Source organism: Strix uralensis, chromosome 3 (genome assembly GCF_047716275.1).
Source record: "Strix uralensis isolate ZFMK-TIS-50842 chromosome 3, bStrUra1, whole genome shotgun sequence".
NCBI classification, from domain to species: Eukaryota; Metazoa; Chordata; class Aves; order Strigiformes; family Strigidae; genus Strix; species Strix uralensis.
This window is the reverse complement of record NC_133974.1, coordinates 61,278,473-61,297,679: the sequence shown is the minus strand read 5'-3', so window position 1 is coordinate 61,297,679 and position 19,207 is coordinate 61,278,473. Positions and strand designations below refer to the sequence as shown.

The following is a 19,207-nucleotide window of genomic DNA, read 5'->3' as shown; positions in this document are numbered from 1 at the left end:
CTCCTATGTGCTGTTTAATCTTTATGAATTCTAGTATAAGTACTAGGCTCAAGTATATCTGGAGTCACCCTACTGTGCTTTTACAATAATTAAAATGAATCAATGAAGGAGATGTGTATGAAGCAGAAAAAATAAATAAAGTGTTTTCGTTTTATATTTTTATGAAAGAATTTCTATCTGGTGAGGTTAATGTAACTCCACTGCTTCTTTTGGTTCTAAGGAATTTATTCTTCATTTGTTTTATTTACAAGTTGAATAGAAATTATGTGGGACGTGCCAAAAATAGATCAATGTACACCATCAGGATTATGCGTACTGGAACAGTGAGGAAGGAGCACAAAGTTTCCAGTAAATCTGGACTCTAGTTGAAGTTCAGTTTTCATTTTTGTTTGTTTGGGTTTTTTTTGAGGTGGTTTTTGTACTGTGATTTATCACAGATATGATACCTTCTGTTTGCTTGCAGGTCTCTAATACACCTTTCCACCAAGCATTGGAATGAACCTATTTACAAGTTTGATTTCAGATAATTAAGCTAGTAGAAGCCCTTCTGTAGCTGAACAAAAATGTATTGCAAGTTGAATGCTCTGTGGAAATTACCAGATCCAACTATTTTTTGTCTTCTATATCCATCTCAAATTCCCTTTTAGCACTCTCTAATGTGTATTAGAGTCTAGCAGGAAAAAGTAGTCAATGAAACACTGCATTTCTGTTGTAACTAAACCTTTTAATACTCACTTTTATCTAACTGATGTGTGGATGCTTGGTTCATATATATGATGGTCTTACAGGACTGCTATTAAACCTCTGGGAGATCCTCTCCTCCTTTAATACTGTGAATAGTCAGAACTAGTCAAGCGCAGAAATGACAAGGAAGGTCTCAAACTGTAGGGAAAATACCCTGCTTGGTTGATGGTGGTGTGTAGTTTACAAGAAAACAGCTTTTACAAAACCTAAGAGAATTATGTTCCAAGAGTAGGCTTTGGTCTACAGAGTTGTTCTCCCTCTTTCCTGACTACATTTTGTACTTAATTGACTAGGTATGCTTTGGGAATGCTTATTTTGATCAATGCCTCAAATGAGCTAATAATGAGGATACTTAAATTTTTGGATCCTGACAAGAGTTAAAAATTTGGCTAGACCAGTCCTTAAGATGTATATTTTGTATATTCCTGCAGTCTTCATGGTGATTGCAGGATGTAATGTTAGGGCTGTCTAGGAATGTGAAGGTTTGAGTATTTCTTAAGCATTAAACTTAAGCAACTAAATCCCTTTAGGGGTCTCTGCTGCAACAATTACTACTTTTTTACATTGCATTCAAACACTCTTGAGTATGTAAGTTGGTCACAAACATTTATTTCTGGAATAATATTAGGTGAAGAATGATTGTAGTCATCTCCATTTTAGAGCTGGGATGTGAAAACAAAGTATGTTCTCTGTTGCAGTGTCTGACATAAAACAACTAGATTTTTTTTCTCTTTTTTGCTCTATATTGCACATAATAGGCTTAATTTTCAACCTGGGAGCCCTTTACAAGGGTCACCAAGAATATAATGGTGATCTGATTGATACGGGCTAGTTAGGTTTCCAGAAGGCTTTTGACCATGTCCCTCTGCAAAAGCTTGTAGTGAAGCTAAGCTGCCATTCTGTGAGAAGGAAGATACTTCCATAGATAGGTATTTGATCAAGAGGAAAAAGAGAACGTAGGAATAAGTTGTCAATATGCATAGAGGTAATCACCAAGGCATCCTATAGAGATTTCTGCCTTTCAGCATGTTCATAAGGGACCAGAGTAGGGGCCAGAGAACAGTGCGAAGACAAAAGTTTGTAGGTGAAAGCTACTTTGGAATAGCAAGGACATTATGTGATTGTGAGGACCTATAGAAGGACCATAACAATATCACCAACCGTGAGTGATTGGGCAATAAAATGGTAGGCACATTTTAGTGTAGATAATGAGATATAAAACAATGCACACTGTATAAAGTCCTAATTTCACACAGAATGATGGACTCAAAGCTTGCAATTGGCACTCTGCAGCAAGATCATGACGTTCATAAAAGTACAGTTTAGAGCCCAGTGATGGTCAAAAAAAAGTAGATGAAGTGCTAAGAATGGTTAAGGAAGTTCAGTATAAATCAGATAATGACATTATGCTGTTGTATAAGTTATGACTCACCCACATCTTGATTACTGTGTGCCAGCTCTGCTCTTGTTATCTTCAAAGAATATAGCACAGTTAGAAGGAGCTTTAGGAAAGGATGAGAAGGGTTAGCAAAGAAAAAGGAATGGTTTCTATATGAGACTGACTGAATAATCTGGGACTCTTCAAATTTGAGACAGAATTACTTGGGGACATATAATAGAGGTCTACAAACTGTGAATAATAATATAGCAGGAAGATTGGGATCAATTTTTCACTGAGTTGGGTCATTAAAGGAAGCCAGGTACAAACCAGACAAATGGCAATGGCTCTTAATACTGTCAGTAGTAAACTGATGGATTTTCCCAAATGATACTGTGTTCACTAAAAGCCTGCATGGTTTTAGGGGGAAAATGGACCCATATATGGACAAGATATGCATTAGGGATGGCTAAATACATAGGAGTGTGTCCAGTTCAGGGAGTTCTGACACTGTATCTTCATTTGCATCCAAATGCAGGCCCTTCATAAACAAGGACATGCCATTTTATTTGGAGAACTAACTATTTGAGTATCACCTTGGAACTGTGTGGAAAATTCAGGGATCAAATCTAATTCCCTTGAGTAGTATTTGAATTACCTGAGCTATTCAGCATTTCCGATTCTCATTCATTGCAGTGATGCTGGTACAAATGAGACAGGATAGCTCTCTGCACAGCCCTGCACTGTGCAAGACCGATTCATCCCCTGGAAACAGTCTCTCCTCTCCATTAAAAGGAAGTGAACATCTCTCAAAGTGCAGTGGATGAGCATACGGTTAAATTGTAATAAGTGGAAAGACATTTATAGTTGCACGGGCAACTAATGGTTTCTGGCTAGAGTCATTTTACCTGAAAAATAATTCAGATTATCAAAGTGTTTAAGCCATTCTTTCTAGGACTGTAAACTGAACAGCAGTGTAGACTAAGTGGAGGATTCACTTCTAAAGCACTGGTGTCTTATTAGGATAAACCTTCTCTGGTGAAAGGAATAGCTCAACAGTCTCGTTTTTCTCAAGTAGTGTGTGCATATGTGAGGAAAAGAACTCTACCTCAGGTTCTGGTCTGACTTGTCAACATTTTAAATTGCTGTTTTCACATATCTATGGAATTCCCTTTTTCCATTTCCTATTTTAAATATGAACAGATGTTATCAAATTATAATAATTTTTTAAGTGAGCTGCACCTTTTTCTATAGAGTGTCTATAGTTATGAATGTTTCATAGCTGTATTTATACCAATCCTGAATGTAAATAAAAATAATTTAGCACTGTATATATGAAATCTCAGCTCTCTAATATCTCTGTCTTTTTAATCACTTTATTTTTCCTTTACCTACCTCATAAACATTACTGTGTAACAGTTTATAGGCTTCTTACATTTCCTTATTTCTTCATGTTTTTTGTTTTGTTGTGTGGGGTTTTTTCTTCTCATGGATCTCCATGTCTTAATCTTACACTTTCCTGGGAAATGCTCTTTTTTATGATAACTTCATACTCTCAGAGAGTGGGGATTAATTAAATTAATCTGGCAGAGGTAGGAAAAAAAAAAGTAGTAAATTCATGTCCCAAGAAAAGTAGCTTTCTCCCCTTTGCCCCCAGTGTAGGAAGGTATCAACATACAGGGGAAGGACACACTTACATGAGGCCAAGCTTCCCTGGGAACTGGATCTAAGTTGCTTCCAAATGAATTAATAGCAAACTGGTTCAGAGCGAGGAGTAAACTTAGACCAGTTCTTAACACTGATTTCTTAAATGGACCTTGAGAAACAAAGTGCTTTCAGAGTTTGTGTATGTGGTAGAACGGTGTTGTGTTCTAAAGAAATTGGTCTGCTAGAAAGGTTTTAAATATAGTATTTACTTTTTATTACTTTTTATTGTTTGTCTTCCACACCACACAATAATTTAAAAAAAGGGGGGGGGGGGGGGGGGGGAGGGAGGAAGGATCAATCCAAATTATTAAAGAATTGAAGATATTCATGTTGATGTTCCTTACTGGGAACAAGTGCCGACTCTGAAAATGCCTGAGGAGCTGGTGGACACTGTCAAATAGTGCACTGGTCAGAGAGATCATTTGGACAAGGGAGTGAAAGTAGGACCCCCAGACACTAAATTTCTTTCTATCAAGCTGCTGTTCGCCAAGGCATGAGGAGAAGGCAGAGAATGAAGTGGTTTCTGTATCTTAATTACACTGGGGTGCAAATAAAATTAAAAGAAAAAGAAAAGGAAGAGGAGAGAAGTATAGCCAGAACCTCATCAAGAACTTCTGGAGAAGTTGGAAGAGGGATTTGTAGCCTGGTGCTGTCAAACTATATACTTCCCACAGGCTGCTGCCTCCTGCAGTCAAAGCATAAGTTGGGGGACCCTGTGAACCACACCATGAACATGCCCATATGCACCTTTCCTCGGAAGTTTTCCTTATTTTTCCCCCTTTTAGTCTGTGGAATTAGTTCTGAGTATAAACAGGCCACCAGGGGTCCCTTTCTCCTTTGGTGGGAAGATAAATTGCACTTCATGTCTGGGTGGAATGTAAGTCTGAGGAAATATAGCAAGTGGAGCATAAGCACACAGGAGTGTTCCTGATGCAGCATTCAGAGCCAAGTTGTGTAAATGCCAGGTATCTTGCTAAAGAGGGTAGTTTTGTGAATGAGAGGTCTGAAATGAGCTCCAGGGGTAGAGCGGAGCTGCTTGCTCTCAGGACTACCCTGAGACTGAAGAGTCCAGTGGTCATTACTTCCTAGGAAAGTGCCACGTGGATCCCCCAGTAAGAAGTCCTGAAAGGTGCTTGATGGGGAGAGCATTCTCCTGTTCACCTACAGGGTATGTTGGGTTGTTAACCCCTTGCCTTTACTTCTCCCTTACATTGTCCCCAAGAATGAGAGATATAAACTACTTGAAAAGATTGTGTATAGAGCAGCTGACTAGCTCTAAGCCTGTCTTGCACAGAAGACCCCAACAGATACTTTGGGCAATCACAACTCAGTCTTTACTGGTGTGCTTTCCTCTTTCATATCTTGCTTTTAGTTTAGACATTCATGCTCCATCCTTTATTTTTTTCCCTCTAATTATTTTTCTTTTACTTTCACCATATTCCACTTTTTTCCTTTTTTTCATCCATACAGGGAGACATATCTTGACAATAAATTCGTTCTGGTCAGTTGGCATTGTTTTGCAATATCTGTAGCAAAACACAGCTCTGTGCTCTGGAGCAATCCAAGAGCAATTCTTTGTTGTTACTGCCCATTTGGGGTGGGACAAGAAGTTGGATATGAAGACAACCTCTTCTTTTCCTTCACACACAGCAATTTCCCCATTGCCCCAAGAATGAATGAAGTTAATGACTACTACATAAATCTCATGCTACAGCTGTTCATTTCGTTGCCACTGGGGAGTGCTGCATTATTTCTGTGCTGCTGCGTGTTTTTCTGTGCAATTATGCTGCAGAATGTTACAGGAGGGTATGGACTATCTGTGACCCCCGATAAAAATAGAAATTTCGTTAAAATTGGTTGATCAGTTGTATTCTGTGATGTTGAACCTGTCTGAAAGTAATGGTGTTTTTCAGAATTGAATCATGTTTATACACTTAGTGGAGAGAAAGCAGTATGCTGTTAATTGAGGTAATAAACATGCTTTTCTGGTGTGCCATAAGCAGCAAATCCAAAGCAAGTCATGTATGTGAATGGGTATGGAACTGCAATACATTAAGTAATAAATATTCCATTCAGTTGTCAAACCTTGTAGGAACTTCAAGTAAATGAAAAAGGCAATGTGTCTTGTATCTACACGCTTGCCACTGTGGGAAATCTGTAGAAATGAGTGTTGTAAACATTTTTTCTTTCATTTTGACAGGTAATATTTGAAGCTGAAGTCTCAGATGGGAGAAATGGCTACATTGCCATTGATGACATCCAGGTTCTGAGTTACCCTTGTGGTAAGTAATGATTAAGAGCTGCATTTTTCTCTGTCTTTTCAGGACATATTTGATATTGCTGTAGACTGCTGAGTTTTCATCACTTGATCACTGATGTTCTTTGTTCTTTCAATAGTATTTTTGTTGCAGCTTCCAGGGAAAAATGTAGTGTTGCAATAGTGATTTACCTGGGTAAAATCTTTGTCTGCCAGATGTAAAGTATACAGGAATACAAAAGCAGAAATTCTTCAGTGTCTTTTTAGTCATACTATAGTTGGTGTGCATAATCAATATGGGTTTTAATGTTAATGTGTATACTCACTGATTAAAGAAAACTGAATTGGCAGATGCATGTAGGAGGTTTATCAGATTTCATGCCCTTGTTCTTTTTTTATTTTTTTAATTTTTTTAAAAAACCCACAACAGTTCGTTGTTTTTTTTTTTTAAAAAAAGCTTCTGGCTACTGAACTGCTGAGGGACTGCTTTTTGTTGTTTTTTTAGTGGACAAACTTCAGGCATTTGTTTGCCTTTCCCTGCTTAATCCTGGGGAAGAATTACACACATGCAAACATAAGTTTTGATAAGAAGAATATGCTATGAATAAAAAGTTGTGAGGAAGAAATTATTACTATGCATTTCTGTCAGTTGTTTTCACTTTTTTTTTTGGTAATTTGATTCTGTCCAACTCTTCTGATCTTACCCTAGACATCCCCTTTCTAAAACGTGATTTCATTGTAGCGGACCTCATGGCTGATAATTTAATTGCTTTCTGAAATGATCAAGATATAACAACCCCCTTCCCCAAATTTGCAAAACAATGCCAAATAATAAAGTTGCAATGGCAACCTCATACTTTGTTTTCTTGTACCCCAAATCTGTTAAGACCACAGCTCTCAGGGGCTACCAAGCTTACAGGGTATTTGAGTGAGTTCCTCTTTCTATTTCAGCCAGCCCAGGTATATTATGTCTGTACTCAGAAAAGCTTTGCTCGGATTCAGTATCTGGCTTCCATTTTTTTTATTCTATTTTTTCTTTTTTTTCTTTCCCTTTGTGTTTTTCTTAACTGCCAAAACAACAGGCACTTGGGTACAGCCATGACGGCAGATTATCAGCATGATACAGTATTCAGATAAACGCTTTTTTGTTAGTGATGTTTAAACCCTGTTGGTTTTAATTTGCTGTTTTTTCCTGTGTGGTGTTTTCTTTTTAGTAAGAACAAAGAAATAACAGTTCTGCTACTGGTTTTGTTAGTTCTTGAGAAAGGAATGGGCAAGAGCTGTGTAATGTACCCATTCCTCAAATATGTTTTGTTGGCTTTCTTACATCTAATAAATCCTTCAGGTGGTTATGCCAGTGAGCTTTCCTGTAGCCTTTGTCAGTGTGGGAAATAATTTGTTGCCTCCTGAAACACTATATTTAATGGCACAAATTATTTCATTTAGTAAAACAACAGAGTTCTGAGTTACATTGCAAATAATCTGAATAGTATCTCTCTATTTGCCTGAGCAGTGTCCTGCTAATTGAGTTTTTCTCACTATGATGGGTTTCATACAATTGAAAGTCTTTGGGATAATTTTTGTAAAATGCTGCTGACATTTTGGCATTTGATCTCCTTCTCTTGGCTTTGATTTTTAAAAGACTTTATTATAACTCATGTATAACATAAAGTTAGTAGAATCACCAGGGGAGAAGGGAAAGGACTGAAAGCAGCCTTTCTTCTCAAACAGAGATGAAATAAATCATTTTCTCTCTTCTGTTTCTGTTTTTTAAGCCAAAGGTTCTTATAATATGCATCTTCAGGGAGACAATAATGTTGCTGGCACCTTTTTTAGCAATAAATGTTATTTGTAATTTTTGTTTTCCCCTCTGCAGATAAATCTCCACATTTCTTGAGGCTGGGGGATGTAGAGGTCAACGCAGGGCAGAATGCTACATTTCAATGCATTGCTACAGGGAGAGATGCAGTGAATAACAAGTTATGGCTCCAGGTAAGGCCAACTCATGCAAGTCTATTTGGCTAGAGGACAAGCTGATTTCTGGAGGTGAAATATTTAGATTCCTAAGCCTTTATTTTTCTTTTTTTCTTTCTGCATGTAAAATATTTAGTTTAAATACAATTTTTTCTCTGTTAAATGGAGACATTTCTAATCAATTTTGTAATGTTAAAAAGCTTGGATTAGAATTAGAACAACTGGTGTGGACAGCAGAGGAGGTTTGGTCTTTAAGGCATTGTGGGCCTTCTCTCCTTCTAAATAAGCTCCTCTGTATCAAAATTTATTATCATTAAATGCAAATAATTGGCATTTGGGATCTGATAAAACACAAAGATCATAAATTTTGAGGGTTATTTTATCATATAAATTGCAACTAGTTCTTTGTCCAAGCTGGTGACTGGAGGGATGTGGGCGTACTTCTGTGTGCATATCAGTTTTACTCAGCAGCATATTTAATAGGACAACATAAAAGGACCGTTGCATGTCCTTTGTCTCCATAATAGGAGAAACTTAAACTTTTTTTATCATCTGTAATTCTGAGTAGTATGTATGTTAGTATGTAAGAGAGAACTAAAACCAGAAAATAACTCTTCTCACTAATAAACAAGAAAAAATGAGAAAACAACACAACCACCCCCAAAAACAACTACTTTGCTTTGTGGTGTGGGGGTGGGGTTGCTTACAGTGAAAACCACCAGTTAAGTAGAAGGATGGCAAAGTTTCACAGTCATTCCTTAAAAAATTAAATTTTGCCACTTAACAAGGGTTAAAAAAGTCACCTTAGTTGTATGTGTACCTTTATGTGTATGTTTTAGTTTATACATAAACCTTAAGCACCAACACTCCTTTAAAATGATTTTTAAATATGCGCTTTAGTTTTTTAAAATGTGTATTTCTGTATATTTTCAGAACTGTAGAGTGTATACTTTTTGGGAAGCACTGTACTTGGAAATGAACTATAATCAGAACTTTAAAATCTATTTTTTGGCAAGCGTTGTACTTTGAAGTAACTGATTATAGTTCGTTTCAATCTGATTTTTCTTTTAATGGAGAGTGGAGCTGACAAACCTTTAACAGTTGCATATAAGTGTGTGATAAATTTAGAATTTTAAAGATATATTTTTTAATAGATTGAGATTAGAAAAAATCTGATATGCAAAATGTGTTACTGGACAAATATGCTGCAACATTAATAAAGGAACACAAATCTAGCAGTAACTGCATTGCATTTAGTGAAGAGGTATCATAGCAGTAGGAATGATTTGTACTCCATGTCATTGAGTAGTAACTTGTTTAAATTGAGCAAACATATAATGCATTCACTGAGGAGGAGGAGTTTGATTTCAGAGGCTTGCCAAATAGAGCACACAAAATGAAATTGAGCTGGGTTTTGCTATATGAAAGGCAAGACTACAGCAATAGGAGCTTACCAGTAAACCCGTGAAGCACCACCTTCATTTGATCATGGGTCAGAAAGGTCCAATGGAGACAGCCAGCTGGAAATCTTCCCTATCGTTCACTCCTCAGAGTCAGATAGCTCTGACAGATTATCCTTTCTAACTTTCACTCCCCTGAGAAGCCTGGTTAGCAGCCAGAACAACTCAGAAAACATATGTTTTGTCCCTCCACATACTTCATGGGTGGATTGTTTGTTTGAGATTTTTCTGTGTATGTGGATCACAGATGTGGTAATTTCTCACAGTGCGAAGGATAAGGTAGCTTTGAGGTTATAACTCTGCTTGCTTGTGCTTATGAAGTGCCTTGATATTCTTGGAGATGCCTTGTTATTAAATTACGTACTTGAACTTCTGTTCCCCTTGTTTTCCCTTAAACAGTGCCAAATTTTCACCAATTTAAAGAGGACCCATTTTTTTTATCTCCCTCATCATTCCACCCCTCCATCATACTTGCCCACCATAAGTGTGAATCAGCAACTTTCCCTCTCTGAATGCTCTTCCTTAGATAACACAGCAAGTTACTGCTGTTGTATGCAGCTAATGGTGAATTTGCTTTTTTTCCTTAAAACCTGGTATGGATATATATGGGTCTCATGAGGCTCCGGAGTGTGACTTGGAAAAGGTTCACTTTAACCTTTGACCAAACCAGAAATTCATAAAGCCCGAATAGCCAGAAAGGAAGAACCAGCAGATCAAATCAAATGCCTGAGTAATTGTTTTTGAGAGCCCTGAGCTGAAACATTCCAGGAATGTGTTTTTCTCATAACAAGAAAGGTTGTTGGGGAAAAAAAAAGTGCAAAAATGAAAAATGAAGGGGGGGGTGGGATGGGGAAGAAGACACTTTCCAAGTATGCTGTGTTAGAGAAAATAGCTTTTGGTTATGTCCTTATTGAAAGAGAAAAGATATTTCCGTGGGAATAGAAAAAAAAAAAAAAAGAGAAAGAAAAAGCCGCAAACAATTTGCTATTAAAATTCTTTGACAAGGAAAGATCTGAGCTGCGGTCTGGCTTTTTGTATCTGAAATTATCTAAGATCTCATTTGCTTGTATTGAAGTATTAGCGATGTGTAGGCACAGATTTCATTACAGAATCTACCAGTGCTCTCTGGCTCTTCCAGCCCTCTGTTTCAGAGAAGGGCTAAAGTAAATTCAGCAGCAGGAGAAAAAATATAGCAGCCACGCTCTCTGTGTTCAGAGTCATGCAGCCTCACAACTGCTTCAGCCAGGCTTGGTTCGAGCTGCCACAGGCTCGGCTTCACCCTCCTCATCCCTCTCTGCACTCGCACTGGAGCTTTTGCAAGTTGCCAGAAAATCAGTTCAGGAAAGTGATCTGGCTAAAAAAGATTTTTGTTGTTGTTGGGGGTGGGGAGGACTGTTTGTTTTGTTTTGGGTGGGTTGGTTGGTTGGGTTTTTTTCTTTCTTTTTTAGATGGATTCGTGTCTGAATTACCCATATAAATAGTGCCAGCAGGTGGAAAAAGATGGGGATGTTTGGTTAGAAGCAGGGAAGAAGGAAAGATTATAACAACCTGAACTGAAGTAAAAGTGGATCTCAGTGGCATGTCTCATTGTAGTGTCCTCCATAAACTTTAATTCTTTTTAGTTATTGGAAAAAAGCCCATATCATATACTAGATAATCTATGTGTGTGCACAGTTCCATGCTTATGCTTTTCTCAGTGTGTATATAATTAAGTGCACATACCCTTGTGTGTCTGAAAATAAAAATGGACCAAATAATCACAGCATTTCAATATGCTGTTTCCTGTGTGTTTACTGTTGTAATGACAGTCTTTTCATCAACTCCATTTTCTATAATTGTACATCTGTAAACATTTCAGACAAATAGGAATTAACATTGGATTGAACTTCTTCTGACTTTCATGGCTGCAGATTCTGCTCTTGGTTGTTTGGTTTTATCTGGTCTCTTGTCCACCTTTCATGCGCTTTCCCTCCCACGTCTGCATTTTGCCCCCCCACTGGACCAAGGTCTGGGACAGTCAGAGCTCTGGCATTGAAAGATGAACAGTGAAGATAACAGAAGTCTTTTAAAAGTTACAGCTGCATTAATATGAAACATATTTCCACAGGCAAAGAGATTTGACTGGTTGAACAAGATGGTCTGAAACACACCTTTTGTAACAGTGTAGGTGTAGACAGTAGGTGTGGGAGCAGGACAGATATGCAGCTCTCAAATTTTTTTGTTCTGCACTTTTTCAACTTAATTACTATCTAATCTATTATGGTTGTGAGCTGAAGGATTCTTTTTATGACCTGCGATCATTAGGAAATTCTGAGTTTCGAAGTCCATGGTTTTTGTTTTAAGTGAGCATTGATGTTGTTTCTGAAATACACACCAAGACTGAATGTATTATGTCTGAATGTAATGCTGCGGGGTTTCTTTTACTCAGTATTTTTCCTCTCCTCTTAAAATTTCCACTGTAATGTGTCGCACACCAACAACTGTAGCTTGGTGCCACTGTACACACTGAAGCAGTTGGGTTGTGTGATAGGAATCCCCCAACCCGAGGTGGTAACCTAGCTTTTCTACCTGTTATGCTTTGGTATGCTCTGTCTTAGAAGCTTCAGGAATTAGCGGAAGTTCTTGCTGAGAAATTGTTTCCTGTAGGAGGTGAATGTAAGAGTGTGTGTGTGCAATCTTAAAAGATTGAATATAGCATGTATAGACATCATAACTGACTGGTTGTTACCCACTTCTGCCAAAATTCTTTTTTCTAAAGTCTATGAATCATCTTTCTTCAAGAATAAGGATTCTTTTGTTTGTTAACATTCGATGTACCTTGCTGCTTTGTGCATGTTGATCTGATGAATTAGTATAAATAGGACCGAACCCCCTTTTTATTCTGTTTTTTTCCCTGTGAAACACCATACATTCCAGTGGAGTTATGTCTATAAATAACCTTGCAAACAAGTCACTTCTGCACATTAATCCTGTGTTTGGGATGGATAAGTGTTAAATATTTGAAAGAGTAGTGCACACAGGGCATTCTAAACATGAAAATGCAGGAGTGGGGTGGGAGGGTCTGTTTGCACTTTTGATTTGGAGATTTTTATGTGGAGAATGGTTCCATGGTTTTAAGCTTCATTTCTTTACTAAGACAGCAGAGAAATAGAATTGACTGACTAGAATAAATAACATTTGGGTACACAAAGACTCCAGAAAGCAGTGTACGTATTGTCCAGCATTTGTTCTGTGGATCTAATTGGGATATCAGAGCAATAGGGTTTCTTGCATAATCAGGCTGTGTTTAACGGCTTCCTGAGCTGGGAACAATTGTGGCTCCCAGAAGCCCAATACGATTTTCAGTGTCTTATCGATGTCCGGTTTAACTGGACACTCGCAGAGTGTGGAGAATAGAGCTTTTTGCTAGAACATCTGTTAAACCATATGTCTTGGCACCTGGTTCAGATGGCGATAACTGCAGCACTAATGAGTCCATCCATCATTGCTGAGCTTTGCATTAACATAGCATTGGATTAAGGAAAGCGGCTTGTTCTGGCTTTGCAGTCGGATGTGTTTTGCCACGGTCTGCGGTGATACCATTTGCTTTGGCAAATCTGAAATTCAAAGGGGGTACCGCATGCGTTTAAAAGTTTAATACGCGCCTGGTAATCCTGTGCAGATTGCCACGAGAGCGGTGGCGAGCGGGCCAATCTGTCAGCAATAGCTGTGGGTGCTGGCTAACCGCCGCTCCACTTGGGCTGCCAAGGCTGGCAAGGCAGCCCTGCTCTCGCCCGTGGAGAGGCTCGTCAGCGTTAATGCGTCTGATGCAGCCCCCCTCTCCGCCAGAGGAAAATGTCGTTCCTTGTGGAATAACAGATAATTAAAGCAATTGCCTGAGAGTAATAATTGAAAAAGTGAAATTAAAAAGCATTATGGAAAATAAAATGCAAATTGCTGTAAAAACAATGGAGTTGGGCTGACCTCCCAGCGGTACCAACTGTTACTGGAGGATGAACGAGCATCTGCACAGTTGTCTGTTTGGGCTCAAACAACTGGCCATACCTCGCTCCCTTTCTTCAGGAAACTGCCATAACCCTTAATGCCCTGTTTACCAGCATCTTGGGCTTTGGTGCTGGTTGCCGTAGAACGCGATTTGATATTAGCATTTGTTTTTCTTGCTAGATACTGCATATGCATGCTTTTTAACAAGTCTTTGGAATAGGCCCATGCAGATGGTATCGTGTGATGATGCATTTGGGCAGATCGTTGTGCAGGACCAGTATAGTGTTTCAGGAATTTAGACTGGAGTGTGTATACGAGGACCTGTGCCTCTAGCAGGGAGTTGAGGGACACAACACTGACTGTTTTGTTTTACTTTTTGGATGGATGCTATTTCCTTTCAGAGGAAGGAAGTTGTGCCACACAATTCCTCTCTTCCCACTGTATGCAGAAGGTGAAGGCCGTGGATCAGTATTCAGCAGGAGGGTTTGAGTATGGGCTGTGGGCCTCTGGGGTAAACCATTTAGCTGCAGTGAAGTGTTGGGAGTCTTGCTCGTGGTCTCAGAAAAAAAAGTATCTCTAATAGGAGAGTCACATCCAATTTAATTTTATTTTCCTAGTTTGCATGTTTTTTCTACTTTAAGTTTTTCATAGTTTTCTAATGTAACTTTGCCTTTTGAGATCCCACTGCATTTTGATGCAGTTAATTAATTGGCTAATATACTGTTTCTTTAGTTTGAACATTTGCTGTTATAGTGCACCTGCCTGTTAACCATTTTCATTACATTTGAAGAATTTTTTTTGTTATTTTCAGGAATTTTATGACCCCTGAATGTTAAAGGGAGCCGAGTACACTCTGAATGTTAGAGAAGCTTTGTTAGCTTTTTCTTTTGTGGGGCCTAGAGAAAATTCAGAGAAGGTGCCTTGTTAGCATCCACAGGGTTTTGACTGTGTAACTGATGGAGATTTTTGGTCTCCTTTTTGGTTTTAGTCAGCTGTCAAGTTTGGTGCTTTTTGGTGTTGAACTGAAATAAGTCAGTCAGGCCTGCTTGCCCTAAGGAGGAGTCCTAGCCTTGATGTTGTGTGGAGGCTGTGGGAGGAGAGAGAACTGATCACTCTGGATTTGCTCTTCTCCCTGGGTGGTAGGAGTGATGGGTGAACCTCTGAGGAGCCTCTGGGAAGACAGCAGACTTTTTGAATCATCAGCATCATATGCCCAAAACAAGTATTAATTTGTACAGCAAATTGGGCCATTTCTGCCAAACCTTCTTTCCTCAGCCGGTAAATGCTGCTTAAGTCTACATCATTGTACCTCTATTGTGATTACTGACAATGGCCAAGCAGCGTATAAGTTCTTTTTCTGTTGCACTTGAGGCTTGCACAGAAACTTTGCTTCCCTCATTTGTCTCATCATTGATTGCTTTTACTTATAGAAAAGATGTTTTAGAAAGTGAGCAACAGAATAGGGAAGCATAGAGGACAGGGCTTCTCTTTTGCAATGACTTGTCTACTTTACCTGCACTTTCACCTCGTCATATTTATGTTCTGTGATAGACGTTCTGGTTTTCCAAACATTTTTTTCAAAGATGTATGAAAAGCTACCTTGAAGTGTTATATCAAACTCCTTGTAAATGACTTGGCTTGTAGTTTATTCTGTATCACACACTGCTGACTGTGACATGGTTATAAAGAATATTCACCAATGAAAAATACAGTATTCATAACTTCATATATGAGATTCTCCTTTTAACTTGCTTGTCTCACAAAGGTTTTTTTTCCCCCCCCCGACCTTCCACTCTGTATTCACCTTTGATGCTAATCTATGTCATTTAACCCTAAAGGAACCATTGTCCCTCTCTCCCTCCTCAAGTTATCAGCTTCTTGGATAAATATGGCAGTTCTCCCTAGATATCCGGTCATCTTAGGTTTCAGCAACATGAAATACTGTAATCCTTCTGGTTTTAATTTAATTCTGCCCCAGTTAACTTAAGTCCTCCAGCCTGCATAGCTACCAGTCATAGTTTACACAGCAGCCTTTGGGGTTGTCAACCCTCTATGTCTTCCCTAGGGACGGTACTGATCCTGCAGCGGCTGGAGCATCAGGTGCTGGGGGACTGTGCTTGTGCTTGTGCCTGTGCCGGTGCCCTGGGGCAGCTCACTGACCACTTGACACACCAGGTGCTGTTGCCTTCTCCTGCCGTTTTGTAGTTTACATCTAGACCAGCTGTGGTGGAAGCTCGGTCAATGTGTGTAGTCCTGGCAGTATTTCCTCAGCCAGCCAGTGGCTTAAACCCATATAAATGAGACACGTGAAATTAAGATGATGTTTATAGAAACATATTGTTATAAATTCCTTGACAGTTGAGTCCTGTGAGTCTTGTCTGTTAATGCCTGCATTCAGGTTGTCTCCTCCTCAGTGATGTGATGTGCAGTAGGTAGTGTAATACCCCAGGCCCTAGTTTCCTCAAATAGCTACAGGACTTAATGAATTACAGAAGAGTAAGAGCAGCTGGCATAGTTGGCTGCTTTTAGAAAAGGGTAAAATCATCTGCTGAGAAGTGTTTGAGGAACTGTCTTGTTCAGTAGTAGATTTTTTGTAACTTTTTCCCTTCATTGTCTTCTCTGAACTAACCAGACTTTTTGTTTTGAGCTGCAGGATGAATACTGTAGTTCAGCATGCACTACTCAGGTTGATATAGATCTTTAATCACTGTGACCAGAGTTCATATTTCTGTGAATTACGTTTTTGTTTTTTTTTTTTAAATTAACACTGCATTCAAGAACTATAGGTTTCTGAAAAGCTTTTTTATTATTTTTTTTAAGTATAGATTTTTTTTTTTTTGGGTGTATGTTAGATAGGGTTCAAAATAAGATGCTTTAAAATGTCCAGAGAAAGCAAGTGTTATTTTTATTTGTGTAGTGGAATGACCAGTGACACTGTAGTATGAATTTTGCTATTTTGCCTCCAGTGGATTTTTTTATAATAAAATAAATCAGGGTTGCCACCTCTGAAGGGCCAGGTGGCTCTCAGTTAGATTATTTCATGAGAACCATTGCTTTCTTCAGTAGGAGGTTGAGTGCAGCTTGAGAGAAATTAAGCTACTTCAAAGTGGACAAGTTTGAGTAACAGCAGTGCATGTAACCAAGACATTTAAAGTAATCATGGATTTTTCTGTACTGCAGTGCAGCACGCAGGATAAAACTTGGCTTGTCGCATTTATTCAAGATCTTCAGTATGTGTTTCCGTGGGAAAAACTATGTTGCTTTTTCCTGTTAATAAATGAATGCATAGTTCAATGGAAAGTAGAATCTTAGTCTGGTTTGCCATGCATGTAGTGAGACCAGAAAGTTAAAGCAAGTTGTATTAATGTCCTACTAAAAAAGTTTGACTGCATGATTCCTCTTAAAAATTGATCAAACAAAAGAAATTTCTACTTCACCTTCTTGTATACTAAAAATAAGATAGGACTATCTAGGCATATTATTGAAGCTATAGTTCCAATTCATGTTACACTTGGAAAAAATTACTTATTAGGCTTAAACTGTGTATTTGTAAATAAAATTGACTGGAAAAAAAATGCCACTTGTTCAGTCATCTTCTCTTTTGTAGGTAGGGAAAAAATTAAAATTTTATTTATAAGTTCTTACAATAAATAGATGTCATGCTTTATTATGTTTCTAGTATGTTTAATAAGTTTTAACACTCCAAGAATATATATTGACACATTTGTGTAAAAGACTAAAATATACTAAAAGTAATAATAAAGAAATTTTTTTAGAAAGATTTTTTTTCTCTGTTTGGAAATTGTGTCCTAAATGCTGTAAAAGCGTATGCTGTGTGTTCTGAAAAGTGCCAGTCAGCTACATGTAAGTAAAATTTAAAAAGTATAGTTACTTGTGGTGTTCATTCTTCTCAGGTTGTTTTATTTTTTGAAAACATCTTTCAGCAGAGATCATGCATTATTACTGGCATTCAAGCTATCCACATTAAACCCATTTCCCTCTTGCAAAAAAAGACATTTCTCCCTTTACACAGTGAGCAAAATCAGGAACGTTTTGGACCATGTTATTTACAAATTCCCTTTTCCCTGGGGCAGCAGAGATGTAATTCCCCTGGCTGCTGGGGGCATCCTTCCAGCCCTCCCACTGTCCAGTGAATTTTGATTGCACCTTTGGGGAACAAGTTGCATAGACAAACTCTCGCCTTGCACCCTGCTCCCCGCACAGATCCCGCCCTCTTCTCTGCTCTCTGTGTCTGCACAGTGAATCTGATCATGAGCTAATCCATTTGGTGAGGGAGTATGTTTTCTGGGAAGGTTTTTTTTGTTCTGGGTCGGTTTTGTGCATGAGCACAGGAGTGAAGGCAAGGAGGGAGCGAGTTGGGGTCAGCTGAAGTGGGCGCTGCTGCCAGAGTAACGTGTGTGTCATTGCAGCCGAAGTGTTGACATCTGATCTCTGGAGGCTCCTGGCATCCAGCCGAGAGTCTGAGAAGGCAACCAGAGTTGACTGTAATTATTAGCAGTGGAGTGGACTTATTTTAAGGTGTTTGCACTAAGGGATGGGGATATGTAAGGTTGAGCTGTCCAGGCTGATAAAAATCACTGGTGTGAAAAAAAAAAAAAAAGAGTTCAGAAAAATTTAGACGGAACATCACCACAGAAAGCTATGGTATCTTATCGCTGTTTTAAACAACAAAGCAAAACCCACCACTTTTCATCCTGGAAAATTGAGAGAGAAATGCAGATAAGTTTTAAATCTATATGACAGAATTTGAAATGCACCTAAATTCTATAAATTAAATAGGTTGCTGGGGTTTAGATGCTTCTGATTCCATTTAGGTTCTAGCATATCCACTAAAATTTCATTTCATGTTTATTAAATGCTTGATCTCTTTCATGAGATGGAAAAGAGAAATTTAAGGCTATTTGTTAATTTCCCTATGCTAGTTTTTTAAGCTGTGTAGACTTTGCTGTTGACTTTGTTTAAAATATAGATGATCTCATTTCATTGCCTGAAAAAAAAATTAATAAAATCATGTTCCTATCAAATTAAAAAGAACCTTGAAGTCATAGAGACTTACTTGAGGTCATAATTTTAAAGGCCTGAAATGCCAGAATTAAGGAGTTTTTTCCACATGCTTATATTTCTTTTAATCAAGTGTTTATACAGTGTAGTTCTTTGTGAAGCCCAGAGTTATTTTCACAAAAGGAGGAGAACTGCCTGGTGGTGACCTCTCCTAAATGAGCAATTCAGGGTTATCAAATCAGACATCAAGGGACTAGAGGAACCAAGGATCGCACAGCGTACAGCCATTACCTATTAGTATAATTCCACATTAATCTTAAATTGAATTTTTAAAACCTAATTGAGCAGCATTTTCAAGCTCTGTTCAGTGTGAGAAGGACATAAATTGAAACAGTATGTACCAGGAACCCTCTAATAAGCAAAGAGTACTGCTGCCTTTCTTTCTTCTCCTTTAAAATCAGTAGTAATGCCCTGACATTAAAAAGAAGAATTTAATTAAGAGATCATGGCAGTGCATCTGAACTCTGACTGGCTAATGGCTTACCAGTGTAAGGGATACACGCCAAAATGAATGCAAAGTATTTTCTTCAACATTCATTTTTAAGTGAGAACTCTCTTCTGTTTGAACTTTTCATTTTAATGATGGAAAAATATTTTAATGGATAAGCTGTACATGAAGAC

General features: G+C 38.3%; 1 protein-coding gene across 7 annotated transcripts in view; it reads left to right on the top strand.

The window, feature by feature from the left end:
• The window catches only part of PTPRK (protein tyrosine phosphatase receptor type K), a 418,363-nt gene that overhangs the window by 186,107 nt on the left and 213,049 nt on the right, over window positions 1–19,207 (top strand). For all 7 annotated transcript variants that reach the window (XM_074862468.1, XM_074862473.1, XM_074862472.1 and 4 more), the window contains exons 4-5: window positions 6,030–6,111; window positions 7,963–8,078. In XM_074862468.1, coding sequence (XP_074718569.1) covers window positions 6,030–6,111; window positions 7,963–8,078 — 198 coding nt within the window. The remainder of the gene's footprint in view (window positions 1–6,029; window positions 6,112–7,962; window positions 8,079–19,207) is intronic.